Source organism: Oryctolagus cuniculus, chromosome 14 (genome assembly GCF_051225735.1).
Source record: "Oryctolagus cuniculus isolate XC-2025 breed Fujian yellow rabbit chromosome 14, ASM5122573v1, whole genome shotgun sequence".
In the NCBI taxonomy this organism is placed as follows: domain Eukaryota; kingdom Metazoa; phylum Chordata; class Mammalia; order Lagomorpha; family Leporidae; genus Oryctolagus; species Oryctolagus cuniculus.
In genome coordinates, this window is record NC_142880.1 from 85,119,089 (window position 1) to 85,141,334 (window position 22,246).

At 39.6% G+C, this 22,246-nt stretch overlaps 1 protein-coding gene across 2 annotated transcripts in view; it reads right to left on the reverse strand.

The window, feature by feature from the left end:
- Positions 1–605: 605 nt before the first annotated feature.
- Positions 606–22,246, reverse strand: part of LOC100355797 (snake venom 5'-nucleotidase) — a 107,001-nt gene continuing 85,360 nt past the window's right edge. For both annotated transcript variants that reach the window (XM_008262266.4, XM_051853734.3), the window contains 3 exons: positions 4,335–4,482; positions 2,329–2,515; positions 606–1,207 (listed from right to left, as the gene is read on the reverse strand). In XM_008262266.4, coding sequence (XP_008260488.4) covers positions 1,023–1,207; positions 2,329–2,515; positions 4,335–4,482 — 520 coding nt within the window. In that variant the 3' untranslated portion in view covers positions 606–1,022. The remainder of the gene's footprint in view (positions 1,208–2,328; positions 2,516–4,334; positions 4,483–22,246) is intronic.

Below are 22,246 nucleotides of genomic sequence, written 5' to 3' on the forward strand. Positions count from 1 at the left end.
CACAGTTCTACCAGGTAAACCTCCATTTAAATTAATTATGCTAGTGTATGTACCTCATTGGTACTGCTACTCATTCTTTCTAAGCAAGACACTAACTGGGTATGTTTCTTTCTTTCTATGAATTCACAATAAAAGGCATACATGGCCTCCCTAGAAACAGAATGCCCTTTGGCCCTAATTATGATCTGCAGGTTTTCACAGAAAAAGTGAAGCTGAAAAGGTGATGCATTTTATTTCCAAAGATTATAACTATCAGAGATGAGGAAGAAACATTATTTTTCAATTAATTAGCCAATTTATAAGCCTATTATAAATTTAGTCCCACCTGGTTTTAAATTTTTGTGAAAGGATTTGTCATTTGATTAATGCTACACTATTCCCTCTCATTTCTAAGAAGAAGAAGAATTGCTTTAACTTAAATGATAACAGGTAAGAAAACTGTATGAAAGCTTCCACACTGTCTATTTCATTAAAATGAAAAACTCAGGACTTCTATAAATATTCCATTGCTATACAACCTCATCATCATCTTTACTGGAATAAAGGACAATAATGATCATTGTTTTATAATCACTCATTTTCCTCTATTCTGTGTCAGAAAGCAAAACAACGTAGTTTTAAACCAGCAAGGGAAGAAAAAGAACACATATATTTAATCCAGATGCAAAAAAATAAGCAAAAAAAGATTAAGAGGGAAAAGAAAAAATGTACAAGTAAGTACTGTGGAAAGGTGAGTATGGAAGTCATTTAATTCGGAAGCGCTATGCGATGTCTATTCTTAAATCACGAACATGTGCACAAGTACTCAGGTCTTGTTTCTTGTGTAAAACATTGAAGAGTCAAAGATACATGACTTGATAAGAATCAAATAAAAAAACATTTATAGCAATATCTCCAGAATTAAAATCAATTCTAGAAAAATACAAAAGAATCAAAATTACATTACTATGCTTAACAATGGTAAAATTATACTAGTTGTTCAGGTTCATTCTGGTATTGACTAACATTACATATTTAGTATTTCAATCCGAATCGGAATTTGCAGGTGCATTATCACTGATGGTGGGAAAAGTTCTTAAGCCTTGTTTCCTTGCAGTTCTAAGTTGGTGCAAATGTTCTTTCATGTCCTGAGAAATATGGCAAATCCGTCCTTCTATGCCAGGTACTGCAATTACTGCTAACGGTTTCTCTGATTCTTTCTCAAAGGCTGCAAGTAAAACCATTAAAATATATTGTACTCCTCAAAATAAATACTCTACTACTAAGCCTAAAAATTTACTAGAATACATGTTTACTAGAATTCACATCAACAATAAAATTTTAATCAGAATTTCTATGAATATACATTTCTCATGACCAGCTGTACCATCATGAAAAGTTTCATTGGAAACATTTACTAAGTTTAGACATAATCAAAAGCACATTAATTCTTTTTAACTTAAAATATGGTGTATATGATATACTTTTCAAAAATTGGATATGCTTATGAAGACAATTTTTTTTTTGACAGGCAGAGTGGACAGTGAGAGAGAGACAGAGAGAAAGGTCTTCCTTTGCCGTTGATTCACCCTCCAATGGCCGCCGCGGCCGGCACACTGCGGCCAGTGCACCGCACTGATCCAAAGGCAGGAGCCAGGTACTTATCCTGGTCTCCCATGGGGTGCAGGGCCCAAGCACTTGGGGCATCCTCCACTGCACTCCCGGGCCATAGCAGAGAGCTGGACTGGAAGAGGGGCAACCGGGACAGAATCCGGTGCCCCGACCGGGACTAGAACCCTGTGTGCCGGCGCCACTAGGCGGAGGATTAGCCTAGTGAGCCGCGGCACCGGCCTTGAAGACAATTATTTTATCAAACAAGTAATGGATTATAAAAATCTCAATATGAATTTTGTCCAATCTGGTCCTGAATTATTGCTAAGTGACTCTTTTTAAAGAATAAAACTTCTGAACCATATCAATAAAATGAGTTCTGCATGACAAGGCACAGTGCTTACTGGGTAGGGAAAGACAACATGTTTTACAAGAGACCAAGTAAGCCGGTTTAAATACTTATAATGGTTCATTTAAAATAGAAGTGACAGAAAAAATTGAAAAGGTAGTCAAGATGTTGAAGCAGAGAACTTCGAGAAGTCTATAATCTCCTAGAACTTATTTGTGCTTTTCAGATGTGAATTTTTGCTTAAGACTTTCTTAAAATTGTAGCTCAGTCTTCATTTATTCACATTTCCCCACACTTAAGGAAAAAGAATACATTTTTCCATGGCTCACAATTTAACAAAAATGCTATTTATTAAAGAAACACTTCTAATAAAACAGAACTATGATCACCTGTTAGTGATGGCGATCTGCTGGTGGTGGTGATTAAACTCATTCGATGGCCTGAAAGACACTGCTTCCTTCCCTGCACAATCTTTATTGATTCAAAGTGATTCATGACAACTGTCGAAAGGACTTGTGCAGTTTCTGTGTCAAACATTCGAGGACAACTTTTAAGCATAATATAGCCATCCTTCCCCTGAAACAGCAAAACATATTGCAATTTTCTAATCTAGAAACAAGAATAAATCAAAACCAATGTACTTTTGAAATTATTGGTACAGAAATGCAATTTCATAGATATGTACACAACTATGTCTCCACATATGTTAACTGACAGACTTTAAGACGCTGGATTCAGACGATTCAGACATGGTAACTTTGGACCTCTGCCCTCAGCTCACTGCCCAGCATCTTTAGGAATGAACATGGCTGTGATCAGATCCAGCAGGGAGGGCTCTTCAGAGCAGCAGCGCTGAGCCTCAGCCAGCACCTCCGAAATGGCTCAGCACCGGAACCTGGAATGCGCGTCGAACAAGCTTCCCGCCAGCACTCTGACACTGCTCCAGACTGCAGTACTAAGAAGCCCACTGAAGTAAACTGAAAAGCCCATGGAGTCATCCAAGTTTTAATCTACATGATTAAATGACATAAGTAAAATATGCCATTAAGTATGTTAGAAGTTTTTATCACTACATTTTTAAAAATATTTTTTTTATTTATTTATTTTATTTGAAAGACAGAGTTACAGAAAGAATAGAAGAAAAAGAGAAAGATGAAGATCTTCCATTCACTGGTTAACTCCTCAAATAGCCACAAATCAGACTGAGCCAGGCCAAAGCCAGGAGCCTGGAGCCAGGAATTTCCTCCGGGTACCCCACATGGGTGCAGAGGCCAAAGAACTTGGACCATCCTCTGCTGCTGTCCCAGGCGCATTAGTAGGGAGTTGGATCACAGTGGAGCAGCCGGGACTCAAACCAGCACCTATACGGGATACTAGAGCTGTCAGCTGAACCTGCTATGCCATGGCACAGCTCCATCACTAAATTTAAAGTTGAGCAAATCACTACAACACTACTTGTAGTTATTTAACCACCACTGGCTATATTTGCCAGCTATTTAGAGAATGATATTAATCAGCATGAATTTGGACCAGGCACTGTGGCACAGCAGGTAAAGCTGCTGCCTACAGGCTGGCATCCCTTTTGCTCACCAGTTTGAGTCCTGGCTGCTCCTCTTTTGATCCAGCCTGGAAAAACAGTAGAAGATGGCCCAAGTGACTTGAGCCCCTGGACCCACATGTGAGACCTGGAAGAAGCTCCTGGCTCCAGGTTTTGGATCAGCTCAGTTCTGGCCATTGCAGCCATTTGGGGAGTGAATTAGCAGATGGAAGACCTCTCTCTCTCTCTCTGCCTCTGCCTCTCTGTAACTCTGACTTTCAAATAAATAAACCTTTTTAAAAAAGCATGAATTATATATTTCTGTATTTTTCAATCTGATAATACAACAAAATTAACATTACCAGCATATAAGACAAAATATAAATATATGAGTATAAAAACACAATGCAAAATATTTATTTAAATTGGATTATCTGAAATCACCAAAAGTATATATTTGTGTGCATGTACATAAATGTATGTAGTAATGTAAGACAATGTTTCTATTTAAAATATTTTAAAAATAAATTAATCTCCAGGACCCCGGGTTCTGTTCCTGGTTGGGGTGCCGGATTCTGTCCTGGTTGTTCCTCTTCCAGTTCAGCTCTCTGCTGTGGCCTGGGAAGGCAGTGGAGGATGGCCCAAGTGCTTGGGCCCTGCACCCCATGGGAGACCAGGAAGAGGCACTTGGCTCCTGGCTTAGGATCGGTGCAGCGCACCAGCCATAGCAGCCATTTGAGGGGTGAACCAACAGAAAAGGAAGACCTTTCTCTCTGTCTGTCTGTCTCTCTCTCTCTCTCTCTCACCGTCTAACTCTGCCTGTCAAAAAATAAAAATAAAAAAATAAATTAATCTCACATTTGCAATGTACTCCTTTATAGCAAGAAGGTAAATTTTTTTTTTCCGTAAATATTGTCCTTGAACTTTTACAGTATCTCTTATGATTCGATGTCCTGGTTCTGCATCTGGGTCAAATCCAAATTCTATTCCAGCAACTTGAGGAAATCTGAAATTTAAAAGTACATTCTTAGATAATCAATCCAAAGGCATATTAACAGTATGTGTGAGAAAGCATTAAAATGAAAGCGAGCACATCCTATGCTTCTTAAACTGCCGATGTGTGTGTATAGGTCTGGATCTAACTGCCAAACGACCTGTGACTTCAAGGAAAAGAAAGGGGGGTTTCTGGTAAAGTCCATCCCAACTTTCTTGGACCACAAAAGAATTTCACAAACTTGTATTCTACAATTTTAAACCACCCTGAGACTTTGGTTGTCTCAGTTTCCATCCTCATATCCTTAAGGAAATGAAGTTAAACACTAGTCATCTGTTAAAAATGCTGTTTATCTATGAAGTCCATGAAAAATGCAAATAACACCTTGCTTCCATCAGACGATTTCAACATAAGCAATGGGTGCATGGGGATGGGGATGGGGGTGAGCAGGCACTGTGGCACAGTGGGCTAAGCCACTGCCTGTGAAGCCAGCATCCCATATTGGAACACTAGTTTAATTTTTTTAATTTTTAAAAATTTATTTGACAGGCAGAGTTATAGACAGTGAGAGAGAGAGAGAGAGAAAAAGGTCTTCTTTCCATTGGTTCACCCCCCAAATGGCTGCAACAGCCGGAGCTATGCCGATCCGAAGCCAGGAGCCAGGTGCTTCTTCCTGGTCTCCCATGCAGGTGCAGGGCCCAAGTGCTTGGGCCATCCTCCACTGCCTTCCCCGGCCACAGTAGAGAGCTGGACTGGAAGAGGAGCAACCGGGACTAGAACCCGGCACCCATCCCATATGGGAGGCCGGCACCGCAGGCAGAGGATTAACCAAGTGAGCCACTGCGCCGGCCCCTGGAGCACTAGTTTAAAGACCTGGCTGCTCCACTTCCCACCCAGCTAATGTGTCTAGGAAGGCAGTGGAAGATAACCCAGCTATCTAGGCTCCTTCCATCCAAGTGAGAGATCTGGATGGAGTTCCTGGCTCCTGGCTTCCACCTGGCCCAGACCTAGCTGTTGTAATCAATTGGGTAGTGAACTAACAGACTGAAGTTCTCTCTCCCTCTCTCTCCCCTCCTCTCCCTTTGTCCCTCCCCCCCCCTCTTTTCTTCTCTCTTTCTCTCAGTTTGATGCTCTTTCAAATGAATAAATAAATCTTTTTTTTTTTTTGGACAGGCAGAGTGGACAGTGAGAGAGACAGAGAGAGAGAGAGAGAAAGGTCTTCCTTTACCGTTGGTTCACCCTCCAATGGCCACTGCAGCTGGCGTGCCACGGCCGGCACGCTGCGCTGATCTGAAGCCAGGAGCCAGGTACTTATCCTGGTCTCCCATGCGGGTGCAGGGCCCAAGCACTTGGGCCATCCTCCACTGCCCTCCCGGGCCACAGCAGAGAGCTGGACTGGAAAGAGGAGCAATTGGGACAGAATCCGGCGTCCCCACTGGGACTAGAACCCGGTGTGCTGGCGCCACAGGCGGAGGATTAGAGTAAATCATTTTTAAAAAAAGAAAATGGCTAGAAAGATTTTTTGCTAAATTTATAGGCCATTCACTTTGAGTGCTTCTAGGGGAACATCTTAAAAGAGAGTAACTGAAACTAATGTGTAAGAAATGTAAACAATGTAAGATATTGAGACAGCTCAGGGTGGCTTAGCAGTTAAGCCACCAGCTGGAAGGGCCACATCAGTATCTGGGTTAGATATCTGACTCCAGCTTCGGAGCTCAGTCTGCTGCTAATGCACACCTGGCAGGCAGCAGTGACAGGATCGAGTAGCTGGATCCCAGCCATCCACTTGGGAGACTTGAAATGAGTTCCCATCACCTGGTTTTGGCCCTCTGGCTGTTGCGCAATTTCGTAAGGGAACCAGTGGATGCGAGTACTCTTACTTTGCTTTCGCTTTCTGTCACTCTCTGCTCCCTCCAGTCCTTCTTCCCTCCCTCCTTCATTTCTAAAAGAAATAAATAACTAGTGCTATAACTATGATTAGATACATACAAATATCACAATTAATAGATAAATATTCCTTCTCAGTTCTGATGCAGTGGAACAGTGCTAAATTCAGCATCAAGACTAAGATAAAGTTCATGTAACTTGGTAACTGAAAGAAAAAAAAAGCATTGCTTTTTAAAATCTTAATTAAGACAACAAAAAACAAATTTCCTAAAGCCTTGAGTTTCCAATATGTTTCCAGATCAAGAATACACTGCCCACTCCACCACACACACACTCCAAAATAAGCCTCGATCAAACAAACAACACAGAGATGATGAGAAAAAAATGCAGCAGACTTTCACTCTAATTGGCACATTGGAGGAAAAGAAAAAGTGGTCTGCTGTGTAAAACGCTGCATGCAATCAGACATGCATGAGGAAAGGAATAATCAGAAAATACACAAAAGAGGGAAAAATTGAAACACAGAACTGTGAGCAGGTCAGCTGGTAATGACATGCCACTCAGCCACGGTGACACAGGTGGCCCAGAGCAGGCTCAAAAATGAAAGCAAACAAGCTCAGCAATAGGGTAGAAGAAACAATACCTCATGCGCCTTTCTATTTCCCTCTACCAATTTATATGAGAGCCAAAGCAACCAGAGCCAAGAACGAAAAAGAAGGGCAGAAGGGTGAGGAGACAAGAAAGAGGTACGGCATAACAGGCTGACCAAAGCTGGTCCACCATTACAGGCTTTAGTCTAAAAGAGGAAGTTCCAAGTATCAATTAGCTATAAGCACACTCCACGCTATTAAACCCAATAAAGAAATATATCAATAAAACCTGGACAGAACAGATATTTGAAGAATCTGAAAAGTACATAAATTACTACAGGTAGATTGCAGGAAAAGATGGCAATTTGAAATATCACCGAACTGAACCAGGCACTGTGGTGCTCCAGGTTAAGCCACTGCTTGAGATATCCCATATGGGAGTGCCACCAAGAGTCCTGGCTACCCTGCCTCAGATTCAGCTTCCTACTGATGCTCCTGGAAGAAAGCAGATGCTTGGGCCCCTATCCCCTGAGTGGGAGATGTGGATGGAGTTCCAGGCTCTTTGCTTCAGCCTGACCAGGTCCTGGCTATTGCAGACATTCAGGGAATGAACTATAAGACAGAAGATTCTCATTTTCTCTCTCTGTCTGCCTTGCTCTGGGTCTCTCATTCTTTCCCTTTCAAGTAGATATAAACAACAAACAAACAAATGTTGCCAAAAAGAACTATCACTGCACTAGCAGTGAGTTTGCTGTATTTTTTTTGCCTCTAGTTAAACTCCTAGCCTAAACTCATACCAGAAACGGGTAATGGCATGCAGACAGAGAAAGTTCAAGGGAAACCCTCTAGTTCTGCCTCTAGGAGGAAGTGTTAACTGCTAAGGCTCAGAGAGAGTACTTCATGCCCCTGCACCCCGCCCCCAAGCAACACAGTGGTGGTGGCCACAGGAACCTGAAAGAAGCAAAACTCAGAAAGAGAGGCTGAGCTTCAAAGAACGGGAAAATGCCCAGTGCACCTTTCCTCCCTCAGTCCCCTTTGCCACTGCACTTGGTCCTGGATGCAGGGTGCCTGGAGAAGTGCAGTCACTGTAGTCCTGGTGCTTTGACCAGATGACTGAAGAAAAGGATCCTGAAGGGAATGGAAGAAAACCATTGATCGCCTCCTAAGCTCAACCCTTCCCGGCGCACGTGTGGGACAGACCGCACTTAGCCTAGTGTTTGAAGATTGGACATACCATGTCACAGGTCCAAGAGTGACCCCTGGGTGGCACACATGCAGAAACAACGCAGAGCACCGCAGACTGAAAAAGGAGGTGGGACTGAACTCACAGCTACAGAGGTGAGTTGCAATCACTGCCTGAACCCAACAAGGTTCTCTGCCTGCTAAAACAAAGCTGGTAATGTCCTACATAGAACTGAGTTAATATCAGAGTCTCATAATATGCCAAATGGGCAGGACACAAAAAATTTCTTAGCCGGGCCAGCTCCGTGGCGCAGGTTAATCCTCCGTCTACGGCACCAGCATCACATATAGGTGCCGGTTCTAGTCCCGGCTGCCCCTCTTCCAATCCAGCTCTCTGCTGTGGCCTGGGAGGGCAACAGAAGATGGCTCGAGTGCTTGGGCCCCTGCACATGCGTGGGAGACCAAGAAGAAGCACCTGGCTCCTGGATTCGGATCAGTGCAGCTCTGGCCATTGTGGCCATCTGGGGAGTGAACCAACAGAGGGAAGACCTTTCTCTCTGTCTCTCCCTCTCACTGTCTGTGGTTCTACCTCTCAAATAAATAAATAAAATCTTTAAAAAAATTTCTTAGCAAAAACTAAGAAAATGTCAAAATGCAGGGGGAAGATGACACAGATATCCAAACTACTAAAGGTTTTAAAACTATTATCATACAAATAATCCAGTAAGCAATCAAAAACATTCTTTAGAATATTTTTATTTGAAAGGTAGGGAAAGGGAAAGAGAGACAGAGAGACAGAGATCTTCCATCCACTCCAGTTCATTCCCCAAATGTCCACAGTAACCAGGGCTGGGTCGAGTCAAAGGCAGAATCCCAGAACTCAATCCAGATTTCCTGCGCAAGTAGCAGACACCCAAGTACTTGATACTTGAGCCTCTCAAAGGTATGCACTAGCAGGAAGCTGGATCAGAAGCAGAGCAGCAGCGATTTGAACCAAGCACTTCAACAGGGGTTGCAGGGATCCAGACTGGCACCTTAACTGCCATACCATTTGCCTGTCCGCCCCCCCCCACCCCCGCAAATTTCTGAATCTACTAAAACAGGGAGTTTGCACTTAGCCAGGATCAAATGAAAATTTCTTATGTGAAAATAAATAGCAAACATTAAAACTTCACTGGATGGCCTCTATAGAAGAACACAGATAACAGAAAGAGAGTCACCAAACTATAAACCATATCAACAGAAATTATCCAGTATGAAAAAAGATTTTAAAAACAAAGTTTTTTTTTAATGAACAGATTTTCCAGGTCCCTATGAGATTGTAACAAAAGGTGTAACTTTGTGTTATCTGATCTCAGAAAAAAAGAAGAGTGTAATGATAAAAAAAAATTAAGAAATAATGACCAAAAACAAAGACATAAAAATATAGATTCAAAAACTCAGCAAAGCTCAAACAGGAAAAATTTAAAAAGTTTGGCCAAGGCCATAATAATTATACTGCTAAAAATGAAAGACAAAGCAAAACAACCAGAGAAAAAGAATGACTTACATATAAAGGAAAAATAATTTGGGAGATTGAAATTTATCATCAGAAATTCTAGAGTTCAAGAGGGAGTGAAATAACAGATTTAGAAGTCAAAAGAAAAGAACTCTCACCAAAAAATGTGTATCCAGCATAAAGTAATTCCTGGACAAAGGATAACTAAGAGAATTCAGTGCCAGCAAATGTGCTTTCGAAGTCACTGTGAAGAACTTCAGTTGAAAGGGAATACCAGAAAATAAAGTTGGAGAATCAGAAAATAAAAAAAAAAAGAAACAAACAAGGAAAATATGTGGATAAATTGGATACTATCTTCTTTTTTCTTTTTAAGATATATTTATTTATTTGAAAGGCAGAGTTACAGAGAGGCAGAGGCAGAGGCAGAGAGAGAGAGAGAGAGAGTGAGTTTTCCACTTGCTGGTCTCTCCCCAAATGGCTGATCCGAAGCCAGGAGCCATGAGCTTCTTCCAGGTCTCCCACGCGGGTGCAGGGGCCCAAGGACTTGGGCCATCTTCTACTGCTTCCTCAGGCCATAGCAGAGAGATGGATCAGAAGTGGAGCAGCTGAGACTAAAACTGGCGCCCATAAGGGATGCCGGCAGTGCAGACGGCGGCTTTAACTACTACGCCACCGAGCCAGCCCCTCTCCTCTTTAAAATATGCTTAACAGTTGAAAGAAAAATAATAATCTGTGATGAGATTTATAACATAACTAGATGTGATGTATAAGTTTACTATAACACAAAGAGGAAACAGTACATGCAGCATAGTGTGGGAAGATTTCTCTATTTCTCTTGAAGTAGCAAAAGATTGATTGTAGGTTAAATATGCATTTAGTAAGTCCTAAAACAACTACTACAAAAGTCTTTTAAAAGTATGATAAACACTACACGTAACAAAGGAACACTAAAACATTCAAATAGCCCAAAATAAAGCAGACAAATAAAACAAGGGAGGGACCAAACTGTGGCATATTAGGCTAAGCCTCTGCCTGCGCTGCCAGCATCTCATTTGGGTACCGGTTTAAGTCCCAGCTGCTCCTCTTTCGATCCAACTCTCTGCTAAGGCCTGGGAAAGCAGAAGAAGATGGCCCAAGTGCTTGGGCCCCTGCACCCATGTGGGAGACCTGGAGGAAGCTCCTGGCTTCTGGCTTCAGACTGGCATAGCTTCAGCCATTGTAGCCATTTGTGGAGTGAACCAGCAGATGGAAGACCTTTGTCTCTCTGTCTGTAATTCTACCTATCAAATAAATGAAGTCTTTTATTAAAAAGGGAATAAAAAACAAAAAGAACAAAATAGATACGAAAATTTTGGAAATATTCCAAGCACAGATGTTTCTAAAAATCATGTACTAACTATATTTCAAATATAATGACAAGGGTAGGTTAAAAGGGAATGGGGGCCCGCGCTGCGGCTCACTAGGCTAATCCTCCGCTTTGCGGCGCCAGCACACCGGGTTCTAGTCCCGGTCGGGGTGCCGGATTCTGTCCCGGTTGCCCCTCTTCCAGGCCAGCTCTCTGCTGTGGCCCGGGAGTGCAGTGGAGGATGGCCCAAGTGCTTGGGCCTTGCACCCCATGGGAGACCAGGAGAAGTACCTGGCTCCTGCCATCGGATCAGTGCAGTGCACCAGCCGCAGCGCGCTAGCCGTGGCAGCCATTGGAGGGTGAACCAACAGCAAAAGGAAGACCTTTCTCTCTGTCTCTCTCTCACTGTCTACTCTGCCTGTCAAAAAATAAAAAAGAAAAGAAAAAAAATAGAATGGGAAAGATACATCACACAAACACTAATCAAAAAGGTGCTGGATATACCAATAGCAAAGCCAACTGTAACAGAGCAAAGCAAATTCCAATATCTCAATTAACTGGATTCATGGAATCCATGGGGGAGACCTAAACTGGTCTCCTGGTTCCAACTTCAGCCCAGCCCCAGCCCTAGCCCCAGCCCCAGCCCCAGCCATTGTGTGTATTGGGATAGTGAACTCCCAGAAGGGAACTAGCTCTTTCTTGCTCTCTCTTAAAAATAAATATTTAAAAACAATTCTTTAAGATCTAGAGAGACAATAAAACAGAGGCAACAACCTTTTTCTATAAAGGAGGAGATTCAGGTTTGGCAATCCATAGAGTTTCTGGTAAAAAATAAATAAATAAATATCACTGTAGTACAAAACAAGCTATAGAGAATACAGATATGAACAAGTTTAGATGTATTCCAGTAAGATATTTCTAATATATAGAAGGGTGAATTTAGCCAAAGGGTCCAGCACTTCATGGAATACAGATAAAATAGCCAACAGTCAAGCAGATACAACACTGGATATGCATGTATCTAACAACAGAGCCTCCATTACATGAAGCAAAACCTCATAGCAGTGAAGGAAGCAAAATTACAATTATGGCTGAAGAGTTCAACACTTCGCAGCCAGCAACTGACAGAACTATTTGGTAGAAATTGTTCAAGCATACACAGAACTGAGCCACACTGATTAAACTGACATTTACAGAGTATTTCACCACCAAAGCAGAATATATACATGTATCAAGCACATACAGAAAACTGATAAAAGCAGACCATATCTAGGGCCACAAAATAAACCTTATTTTATTAACTAACTGAAACTCTACAAAATATTTTAATGAGTATATTAAAATTCAATAACCAAGCTAAAGGGAAAATCCAGGAAATCAAACTAGATACTTCTACAGGTCACACAGCAACATTTCCAGGAAAATTTAAAAAAAAATTGAAATAAACAAAAATGAGAATATAGCATAACAAAATTTGGGCCAGTGTTGTGGCACACCGGGTAGGTATCAGAGTACTGGTTTTGAGTCTCTGATGCTCTGCTTCCAGTCCAGCTCCTTCCTACTGCAAGTGGGAAAGCAGTGAAAAATGACCCAAGTACTTAGGCCACTGCCACACATGTGGGAGACCAAGATGAAGTTCCAGACTCCTGATGTCAGCTTAGCCCAGCCCCAGCTCTCATGGCCATCTGGAGAGTGAACCAGCAGATGGAAAGTCACTTTATCTTTATCTCTCCCTGTCGTCCTGTCATTCTGCCTTTCAAGAAAATAAAACAAATATTTAAAAGCAGTCTGTGCAATGCAGCTAAAATAGAGCTTAGAGGAAAAATAATAGCACTAAACGTTAAGTTTTTAAAAATGAACCATCTCAAATAAGCATTTTAAGCTGATTTGAGAAAACAGATAAAGAAGAGAAAAACAAACCCAAAGCAAGCTAAAGAGCAAAAATCAATTAAATTGAAAGAACTACCACTCTTTTCCAAAGAGGCCATACCATTTTATACTTCCAACAACATGCTTTATCCTCATCATCACCAGCATTTAGTATTTTCACTATGGCTTTTATTATTTTAGCCATTCAGAATAGGAATGTAGTGATATCATACTACAGTATTAATTTGCCCTTCATGTAATTAACTTTCATCTGATTATTTGGAGAACTGTCCATACAATAGTACTTTAAAATATTTGTGGAAAATTTAATTAAAGATAAGTTTATTTTTGTTCAAAAAAACTTTTAAAATCCACACAAGGTCTTTTCATATTCCAAATTTTGAAGATTACTTGTATGTCTTTTTCCTACATTGTAATTCAGCACTATTTTCATCACTGTTAAGTTTTGAAAGGTATTTACATATTCCATATACAAGCTGTTCATCAGATATGTGTTTGCAAATAATCTCTCCCAGTTTGTAGCTTGCTTTCATTTTCTTCACAATGCGGTTGAAGCATAAAAGTACCTAATTTTGATGAAGCTCCATTTATGACTTTTCTTTTTATGGATAATGTTTTTGGTGTCCAGCATCTTTGCCCAGCCCATGGTCCCAAAGATTTCTTCAACACATTTTTCTAAAAGTTTTATGGTTTTGTATTTTGCATTAAGTTTGTTACCCATTTTAAGTTTTATATTTTGAAGTGTGGACCTTAAGTCTAATCTTTTTTTTTTCTTCACAAAATAATTTTAATACTTTGTGCCTAGGCTAGCAGCATCCTGCACTGTGACATTACTAGACATACATAAGCATTTTTTCCAAGTACAAATATTAAAAGCAGAATAATGTAAGCAATTGCCTATACAAAGATAAATAGACACTGTAGGTTATTTTCTTCTTGAATCATTTTTGGTGCATGGTAAATTGCAATTACATGTCAGTATAATGTTACTGATCTATAGAATACACTTGGAACTGTGAGGTATGGCAACTCCCTGTGAGAGAGCTAACATGTAAACGTGAATATTTTGAGTGAATTTTTTTAGCTGCCACAGATGGGAAAGACAAAGAAAATCCAGCCTTCGAAGACCCCAGAAACTTATTTTTCTAATAATAATAATAATAATATCATCCTCTAAAATCCTCAGCTATTCCCTATCTTTTCCTTATGGTTGGAATACCTTTTAATGGAGAAAGATAAAGTAAATATAGAAATGAAGCTATGTTTGTTATAGGATTGTGGATTAAGCCAGTTATTTAAAAAAAAAAAATAAATCCGCCAGGTAACTGCTCATTTACTTTACATCAAGTTGAGAGCCTGATATATACATCTCAACTTTATAATTCAAGATTGCAGTTAAATATGTAATTCATTTGAACTACCATGGTAATAAGACAATTAGAAACCTTACATATTTTCAAAAAGGAAGTCTAATCTTTAATTACTATTATTTAATAAACATAAATGTCCAAAGTCCAGCTTTTAGATTAAAGTGGCCCCTCCCCCCATAATTTCCCTCCCACCCACACCTTCCCATCTCCCACTCCCTCTCCCATTCCATTCCCATCAAGATTCATTTTCAATTATCTTTATGTACAAAAGATCAATTTAGTATAAATTAAGATTTCAACAGTTTGCACCCACACATAAACATAAAGTGTAAAATACTGTTTGAATATTAGTTATAGCGTTAATTCCCACTGTACAACACATTAAGGACAGAGATCCTACATGAAAAGTAAGTGCACAGTGACTACTGTTGTTGAGTTAACACATTGACACTCTTTTTTATGGCGTCAGTAATCAACGTAGGCTCTAGTCATGAGTTGGTTGCTAAGGCTATGGAAGCCTTTTTGAGTTCGACGACTCCAATCTTATTTAAATGAAGTCATAGTCAAAGCTGAAGTTCTCTCCTCCCTTCAGAGAAAGGTACCTCCTTCTTTGATGGCCCGTTCTTTCCACAGGATCTCACTCGCAGAGATCTTTCATTTAGGTGTTTTGTTTTGTTTTGTTTTGTTTTGTTTTGTTTTGTTTGCCAGAGTGTCTTGGCTTTCCATGCCTGAAATACTCTCATGGGCTCTTCAGCCAGATCCGAATGCCTTAAGGGCTAATTCTGGGGCCAGAGTGCTGTTTATGGCATCTGCCATTCTATGGGTCTGCTGTGTATCCCGCTTCCCATGTTGGATCATTCTCTCCTTTTCAATTCTATCAGTTAGTATTAGCAGACACTAGTCTTGTTTATGTGATCTCTTTGACTCGTAGACCTATCAAAAAAAAAAAAAAAACTATCCCTCTTTGCAGATGATATGATTCTTTACTTAGGGGATCCAAAGAACTCTACTAAAAGACTATTGGAACTCATAGCAGAGTTTGGCAAAGCAGCAGGATATAAAATCAATGCACAAAAATCAACAGCCTTTGTATACACAGGAAATGCCATGGCAGAGAAAGAACTGCTAAGATAAATCCCATTCACAATAGCCACAAAAACAAATACCTTGGAATAAACTTAACCAAGGACATTAAAGATCTCTACAATGAGAATTACAAAATCTTAAAGAAAGAAATAGAAGAGGATACCAAAAAAATGCAAAAATCTTCCATGCTCATGGATTGGAAGAATCAATATCATCAAAATGTCATTCTCCCAAAAGCAATTTATAGATTCAATGTGATACCTATCAAAATACCAAAGACGTTCTTCTCAGCTCTGGAAAAAATGATGCTGAAATTCACATGGAGAAGCAGGAGACCTTGAATAGCTAAAGCAATCTTGTACAACAAAAACAAAGCCGAAGGCATCACAATTCCAGATTTCAAGACATACTACAGGGCAGTTGTAATCAAAGTAGCGTGGTACTGGTACAGAAACAGATGGATAGACCAAGGGAATGGAACAGAACCACCAGAAATCAATCCAAACATCTACAGCCAACTTATATTTGATCAAGGATTTAAAACCAATCCCTGGAACAAGGACAGTCTATTCAATAAATGGTGCTGGGAAAACTGGATTTCCACCTGCAGAAGCATGAAGCAAGACCCCTACCTTATACATTACACAAAAATCCACTCAACATGGATTAAAGATCTAAATCTATGACCTGACACTATCAAATTATTAGAGAACATTGGAGAAACCATACAAGATACAGGCACAGGCAAAGACTTCTTGGAAAAGACCCGGGAGGCACAGGCAGTCAAAGCCAAAATTAACATTTGGGATGGCATCAAATTGAGAAGTTTCTGTACTACAAAAGAAACAGTCAGGAGAGTGAAGAGGCAACTGACAGAATGGGAAAAAATATTTGCAAACTATGCAACAGATAAAGGATTAATAACCAGAATCTACAAAGAGATCAAGAAACTCCACAGCAACAAAACAACCAACCCACTTAAGAGATGGGCCAAGGACCTCAATAGACATTTTTCAAAAGAGGAAATCCAAATGGCCCAAAAACACATGAAAAAATGTTCAAGATCACTAGCAATCAGGGAAATGCAAATCAAAACCACAATGAGGTTTCACCTCACCCAGGTTACAATGGCTCACATACAGAAATCAACCAGCAACAGATGCTGGTGAGGATGTGGGAAAAAAGGGACACTAACCCGCTGTTGGTGGGAATGCAACCTGGTTAAGCCACTATGGAAGTCAGTCTGGAGATTCCTCAGAAACCTGAAGATAACCCTACCATTCGACCCAGTCATCCCACTCCTTGGAATTTACCCAAAGGAATTTAAATTGGCAAATAAAAAAGCTGTCTGCACCTTAATGTTTATTGCAGCTCAATTCACAATATCTAAGACCTGGAATCAACCTAAATGCCCATCAACATTAGGGTGGATAAAGAAATTATGGGATATGTACTTTATAGAATACTATACAGTAGTTAAAAAAAATGAAATCTGGTCTTTTACAACAAAATGGAGTAATCTGGAAAATATCATGCTGAGTGAAATAAGCTAGTCCCAAAGGGACAAATACCATATGTTCTCCCTGATCAGTGACAACTGACCGAGCACCAAAGGGGAAACCTGTTGAAGTGAAATGGACACTATGAGAAACAGTGACTTGATCACCCCTTGTCCTGACTGTTGATGAACAAACTTAATACTTTATCCCTTCTAGTATTTTTTTTTGTTCTACTTAATACTATTGGTTGAACTCTGTAATTAACACACAATTATTCTTAGGTGTTTAAATTTTAATTGAAAAGTGATCCCTGTTAAATATAAGAGTGGGAATAAGAGAGGGAGGAGATGTACAATTTGGGACATGCTCAATCTGACTTGCCCCAAATGGTAGAGTTAGAAATGTGCCAGGGGATTCCAATGCAATCCCAACAAGATGGCATGTACCACTGCCATCTCACTAGTCCAAGTGGTCAACTGCAGTTCACAATTGATAATGATAGGTCTTAAGTCTAGTATTTTGAGCATGTTTATAAAGTTATTCTATTCCATTTCAAGTATTCATTCATCTACTCCTCCACTAAATACCACAATCTTTTGTTTTTAGATTTATATTTGAGGAACCATTGCTGTTGTATAGCAGGCAAAGCTGCTGCCTGTAGGACCAGCATCCCATATGGATACCTGTTCGATACCTACATATGAATACCTACTCCACTTTTGATCCTGCTCCCTGCTAACGTCCCTGGGAAAGCAGTGGAAGATGGCCCAAGTCCTTGGGCCCCAGCACCTGCATGAGAAATCTGGATGAAGCTCTTGGCTCCTGGTTTTCGACTGGCCCAGCTCCAGCTGGGTAGTAAACAGAGGATGGGTGATCCATTCTCTCTCTCTCTCTCTCTGTCTCTCTGTCTTGCCTTCTGTCTGTAACCCTGCCTTTCAAATATAAATATTTTTTAAAAGATTTATTTATTTGAAAGGCAGGACTATAGAGAGGGAGAGATATTCTATCTGTTGGTTCACTCCCCAAATGGTTGAAATGGCCATGATTGGGCCAAACTGAAGCTAGGAGTCTGGAACTTTATCAGGGTCTCCCACATGAATGCAGGGGCTCAAGGGCTTGGGCCATCTTCTGCTGTGTTCCCAGGTGCATTATCAGGGAGTGGGATCAGATGCAGAGCAGACGGGACTCAAACCGGTTGCCATATGGGATGCCAGCATCACAGGCAATGGCTTAACCAGCTATGCAATAACACTGGCCCCTAAGTATCATAATCTTGATTATTGTAGCTATATTAAGCCTATTCATTGGGTAGTTATTAATCCCAATTTATACTCCTTTAGCAAAAGTATGTCATAGTGATTGGGTTCCATAGTGATAGTGATTGGGTTCCAGGCTTTTCCACATAAATTTTAAAATAAACTTGCTATAAAAAATTTTGAAATTTTAATATGAATTCAATTAAGCCTACAGATCAATATTAATACTATTTTGAGTTTTCCAGTTCATAAACTTGATTATGTCTCTACATTTAAGTTTCACTTGATTTCTTTAATTAGTACTTGGTAATTTTCAGCAAACGTGTTTCTATACATATTTTGTTTGATTTGTAGCTAAGTATTTACTATGCTTTGGAGAACTTTTAGGCAGCTTTATATTTTTAATTTTTATTTCCCCACATGCATTGTTAATACAAGGAACTTGGATTTTTATTTATCCAACTTATTAGTTCTATGGATGTTTTCCATAGATTCACTGGGATTTTCTGGGTAGGCTATGTCATCTTCAAATAGGTACAGTTTTCTTTTTTGCTAGTTTCCATAACATACTGCATTGATTAGAACCTCTGGTATTATTTTGAATAAGGGAGGTGACAGTAGATATACCTGGCTTATTCCTGATTTAAGTAGACAGCATTCCATTTTTTTCTCATTAAATTTGATGCTAGTTGTAGGTTTTTGTAGACAGTTTTTATCAAGGTGAGAAAGTCTCCCTCTCCTTCTAATTTACTAAGATTTTTACCATAAGGGTATTTTGAAAAAGTCCCTTCTGCATCAACAGATATTTTTCTTCTTTAACCTGGTAATAAGATAGACTATGCTGATTTATTTTTTAATAATGAATTAGCCTTGTGTATATGCAATAACCATAAATGGTCATGGCTTATAATTTCTTTAAGGTGCTGCTAAATTCAATTTTTAAATAGTTTGTTAAGTATACTGTGACTAAGTTTAGGAGATATTGCCTTTTTCATTTTTGTTACTATTTTTATCTGGGTTCAGTACCCATGTAATACTTGCCTCATAAAATTACTGGAAATGTGTTAGGACAGACTGCTCCAAAATTTGTGTTAATTCTAGTTTCAATGTTCAATTGTACAACAATTCAAATTGCTTTCTGAGAAGGTTTTAAATTATGAATTCAATTTATCTAATAGTTATGAGACATTAACATTATCTATTTCATTGTGGAAGAGTTTGCCATTTTGTAGCTTTCTAAAATGTGATTCTTTTATGCTATCAAATCAAATTTTTCTATACAAAGGTGTTTGTGGTAACCCCTTATTGTTCTGTTAATGGCTATTTAATCTATAATGGTATTCCTTTTTTGATACTGGCGATGTGTATCCTCTCTTTTTTTATCTGTATCTGTTTTGTCCATCTGTCTTTTAACACAATTGTAAAGAAAATTCAACAGAGAGAGGATAATCCTTTAAAAATAAATGGTATGAGAATGATGGGGAATCCAAATGGAAAATCAAATGAACTTCAATACAAACCGAACAACCATACAGAAATTATCTCAAAATGGAACTCAAATATAAAGTTGCAAAAGTTATAGAAGAGGCCGGCGCCATGGCTCAATAGGCTAATCCTCCGCCTTGCAGCACCAGCACACCGGGTTCTAGTCTCGGTAGGGGCGCCAGATTCTTTCCCGGTTGCCCCTCTTCCAGGCCAGCTCTCTGCTGTGGCCCGGGAGTGCAGTGGAGGATGGCCCAAGTCCTTGGGCCCTGCACCCCATGGGAGACCAGGAGAAGCACCTGGCTCCTGGCTTCAGATCAGCGCGATGCGCCAGCCACATCACACTTGCTGCGGCGGCTATTGGAGGGTGAACCAACGGCAAAGGAAGACCTTTTTCTCTGTCTCTCTCTCTCTGTCCATTCTGCCTGCCAAAAAAAAAAAGTTATAGAAGAAAATATTTGTTACATGAGGACAGGCAACTAATTCTTAGACTTGATAATAAAATAAGATACACAGAGGAAATATCAATTAAAATTTATAAAAAATTAAAATATTTTCCTTTACAAGACACTTATTGAATGAAAAGCCACAGGGAGAAGTATTTGATAATAAATTTGACAATAAATTTGTGTTCAGAACATTCAAAAAAACTCTCAGCACTCAACAGTAAGAAAATAAACAATCAAAGTAAAAATGGGCAAAAAGACTTAGATCCCTCACTAAAGGGGACAAATAAACAAGAGTGTCAATTTGTTAAGTCAACAACAGGAGTCACTGTGCACTTACTCCTCATGAAGGATGTCGCTCCCCCTCTTCATGGAGGAACGACACTAGACCCTGCGCTGTTCTTTTGTCTGCTCGGCCCTCCCCGGGTTTGCTGCTGGTTCTTCCCGGGTTGGCTACCGACCCTTTCACCTCCGTGGAAGGGCGGTTCCCCCTGCCACTTTCCCCACTTCCGCGGGGGAGCGGCACACCGCTGGCCGGCTCTCTCGGGGGCTGCACAGGTGTTCCTTCAGATAGATGTTCCTGGTGCATGTTGTCTCTCTCCTCCTTTATAGTCCTCTTCCACCAATCCCAACTCTGCTACCCACACGCCGAGTACGCTGCTCTCCTCCAATCAGGAGCAGGATCAGCTCCTGCTGCTTATTGGTTGAACTGGAGGCAGCTGTGTAAAAGCTGTTTCCTCCTCTCCCAGCGCCATATTGTGGGAGAGCAGATGCATAGAATAAGTCTTAATTCCAGTAACTTAGTCTAGTCCGAGTTGCTCCCCACAGAAGGATCTCTGTCCTTAATGTGCTGTACATTGAGATTTAATGCTATAACTAGTACTCAAATAGTATTTTTCACTTTGTGTTTCTATGTGGGTGCAAACTGTTGAAATCTTTACTTAATATATGCTAAACTGATCTTCCGTATATAAAGAGAATTGAAAATGAATCTTGATGTGAATGGAAGGGGGAAGGGAGAGGGAAAGGGGAGGGTTGCGGGTGGGCGGGAAGTTATGGGGGGGGGGACCATTGTAATCCATAAGCTGTACTTTGGAAATTTATGTTCATTAAATAAAAGTTAAAATAAATAAATAAATAAATAAAATAAAAAGATATTCAACATCATTAGTTACATGGAATGTTACTCAACAATAAAATATAACACACTTTTCACATTTAACAACCTGAATGCAGTTTAGAGATCTGATAAGTGAAAAAAGCCTAATCTCAAAAACTTATCTAATATATGATTATATTTATGAGGCATTATCAATAAAGAAAAACTAAAGTCACTAAGAATGGAGGAGCTTTTGCAGGGTTTATGAATACAGGAGTATGACTACAAAGAATGGCATGAGACAGTTTAGGGCGATGATGAAATTTTTCAGTAACCTAATTGTGGTGATGATTACAGAAATCTATACGTATGTTGTTAAAGTTACTGAACTGTACAAAAATTAAAATCAATTGTACTACATGATCATTTCCAAGTGCATAAAACAAAGGGACAGAGATAGATATAATAAAGCTCAAGGATAAAATTGTAGAGTACCCATTCTCAGCTACAGTATAGCTCAATAGAGGACAAATAGAGCTTAATTAAGTGCTCTGGGAAATACACCTAAACTTCTCTTTTAACAGAGGTGTAAAAGAAATTTTGTTAATGCACAAGCCTAAAAGAGAATAATTCTTAATTATTATATTTGAAAAAATTAAAGCATCTAACAATATCAAGCGAGAAAACATGAACTTTATATGCTGCAGATAGGAACATGAATTGTTATGACCACTCTGATGGGCAATTTTGTAAAGGTGAACATTTATATCCCCAGCAATCATTTTTAAGTGTACATCCTAGAAAAAGTTGGCCTATCTACACAGAACCGTACTGTGTAAGAATATACCACAGCAGTGCTATTCATAAAACAGGGAAACTGGGAACAATGCATATGTGCACAATTAGGTAAATATATAAATGAATTATAGTACAAACATGCAATAGTGTAAACTTCCAAAAAAAAAAAAAAAACCTCTCATCCCAGAAAGTTTTCATTAAACAATTATACTAAATGTGCCTAAAGAAAAATTAACACCAATTCTACACAATCTTATTCAAAAAAAAAAAAAAAAAGAAAAGAAAAGAAACAGCTAAGGAAGAACACTTCATGCATACTAAAACTTGGTATAAAAGTCCTTAGTAAAA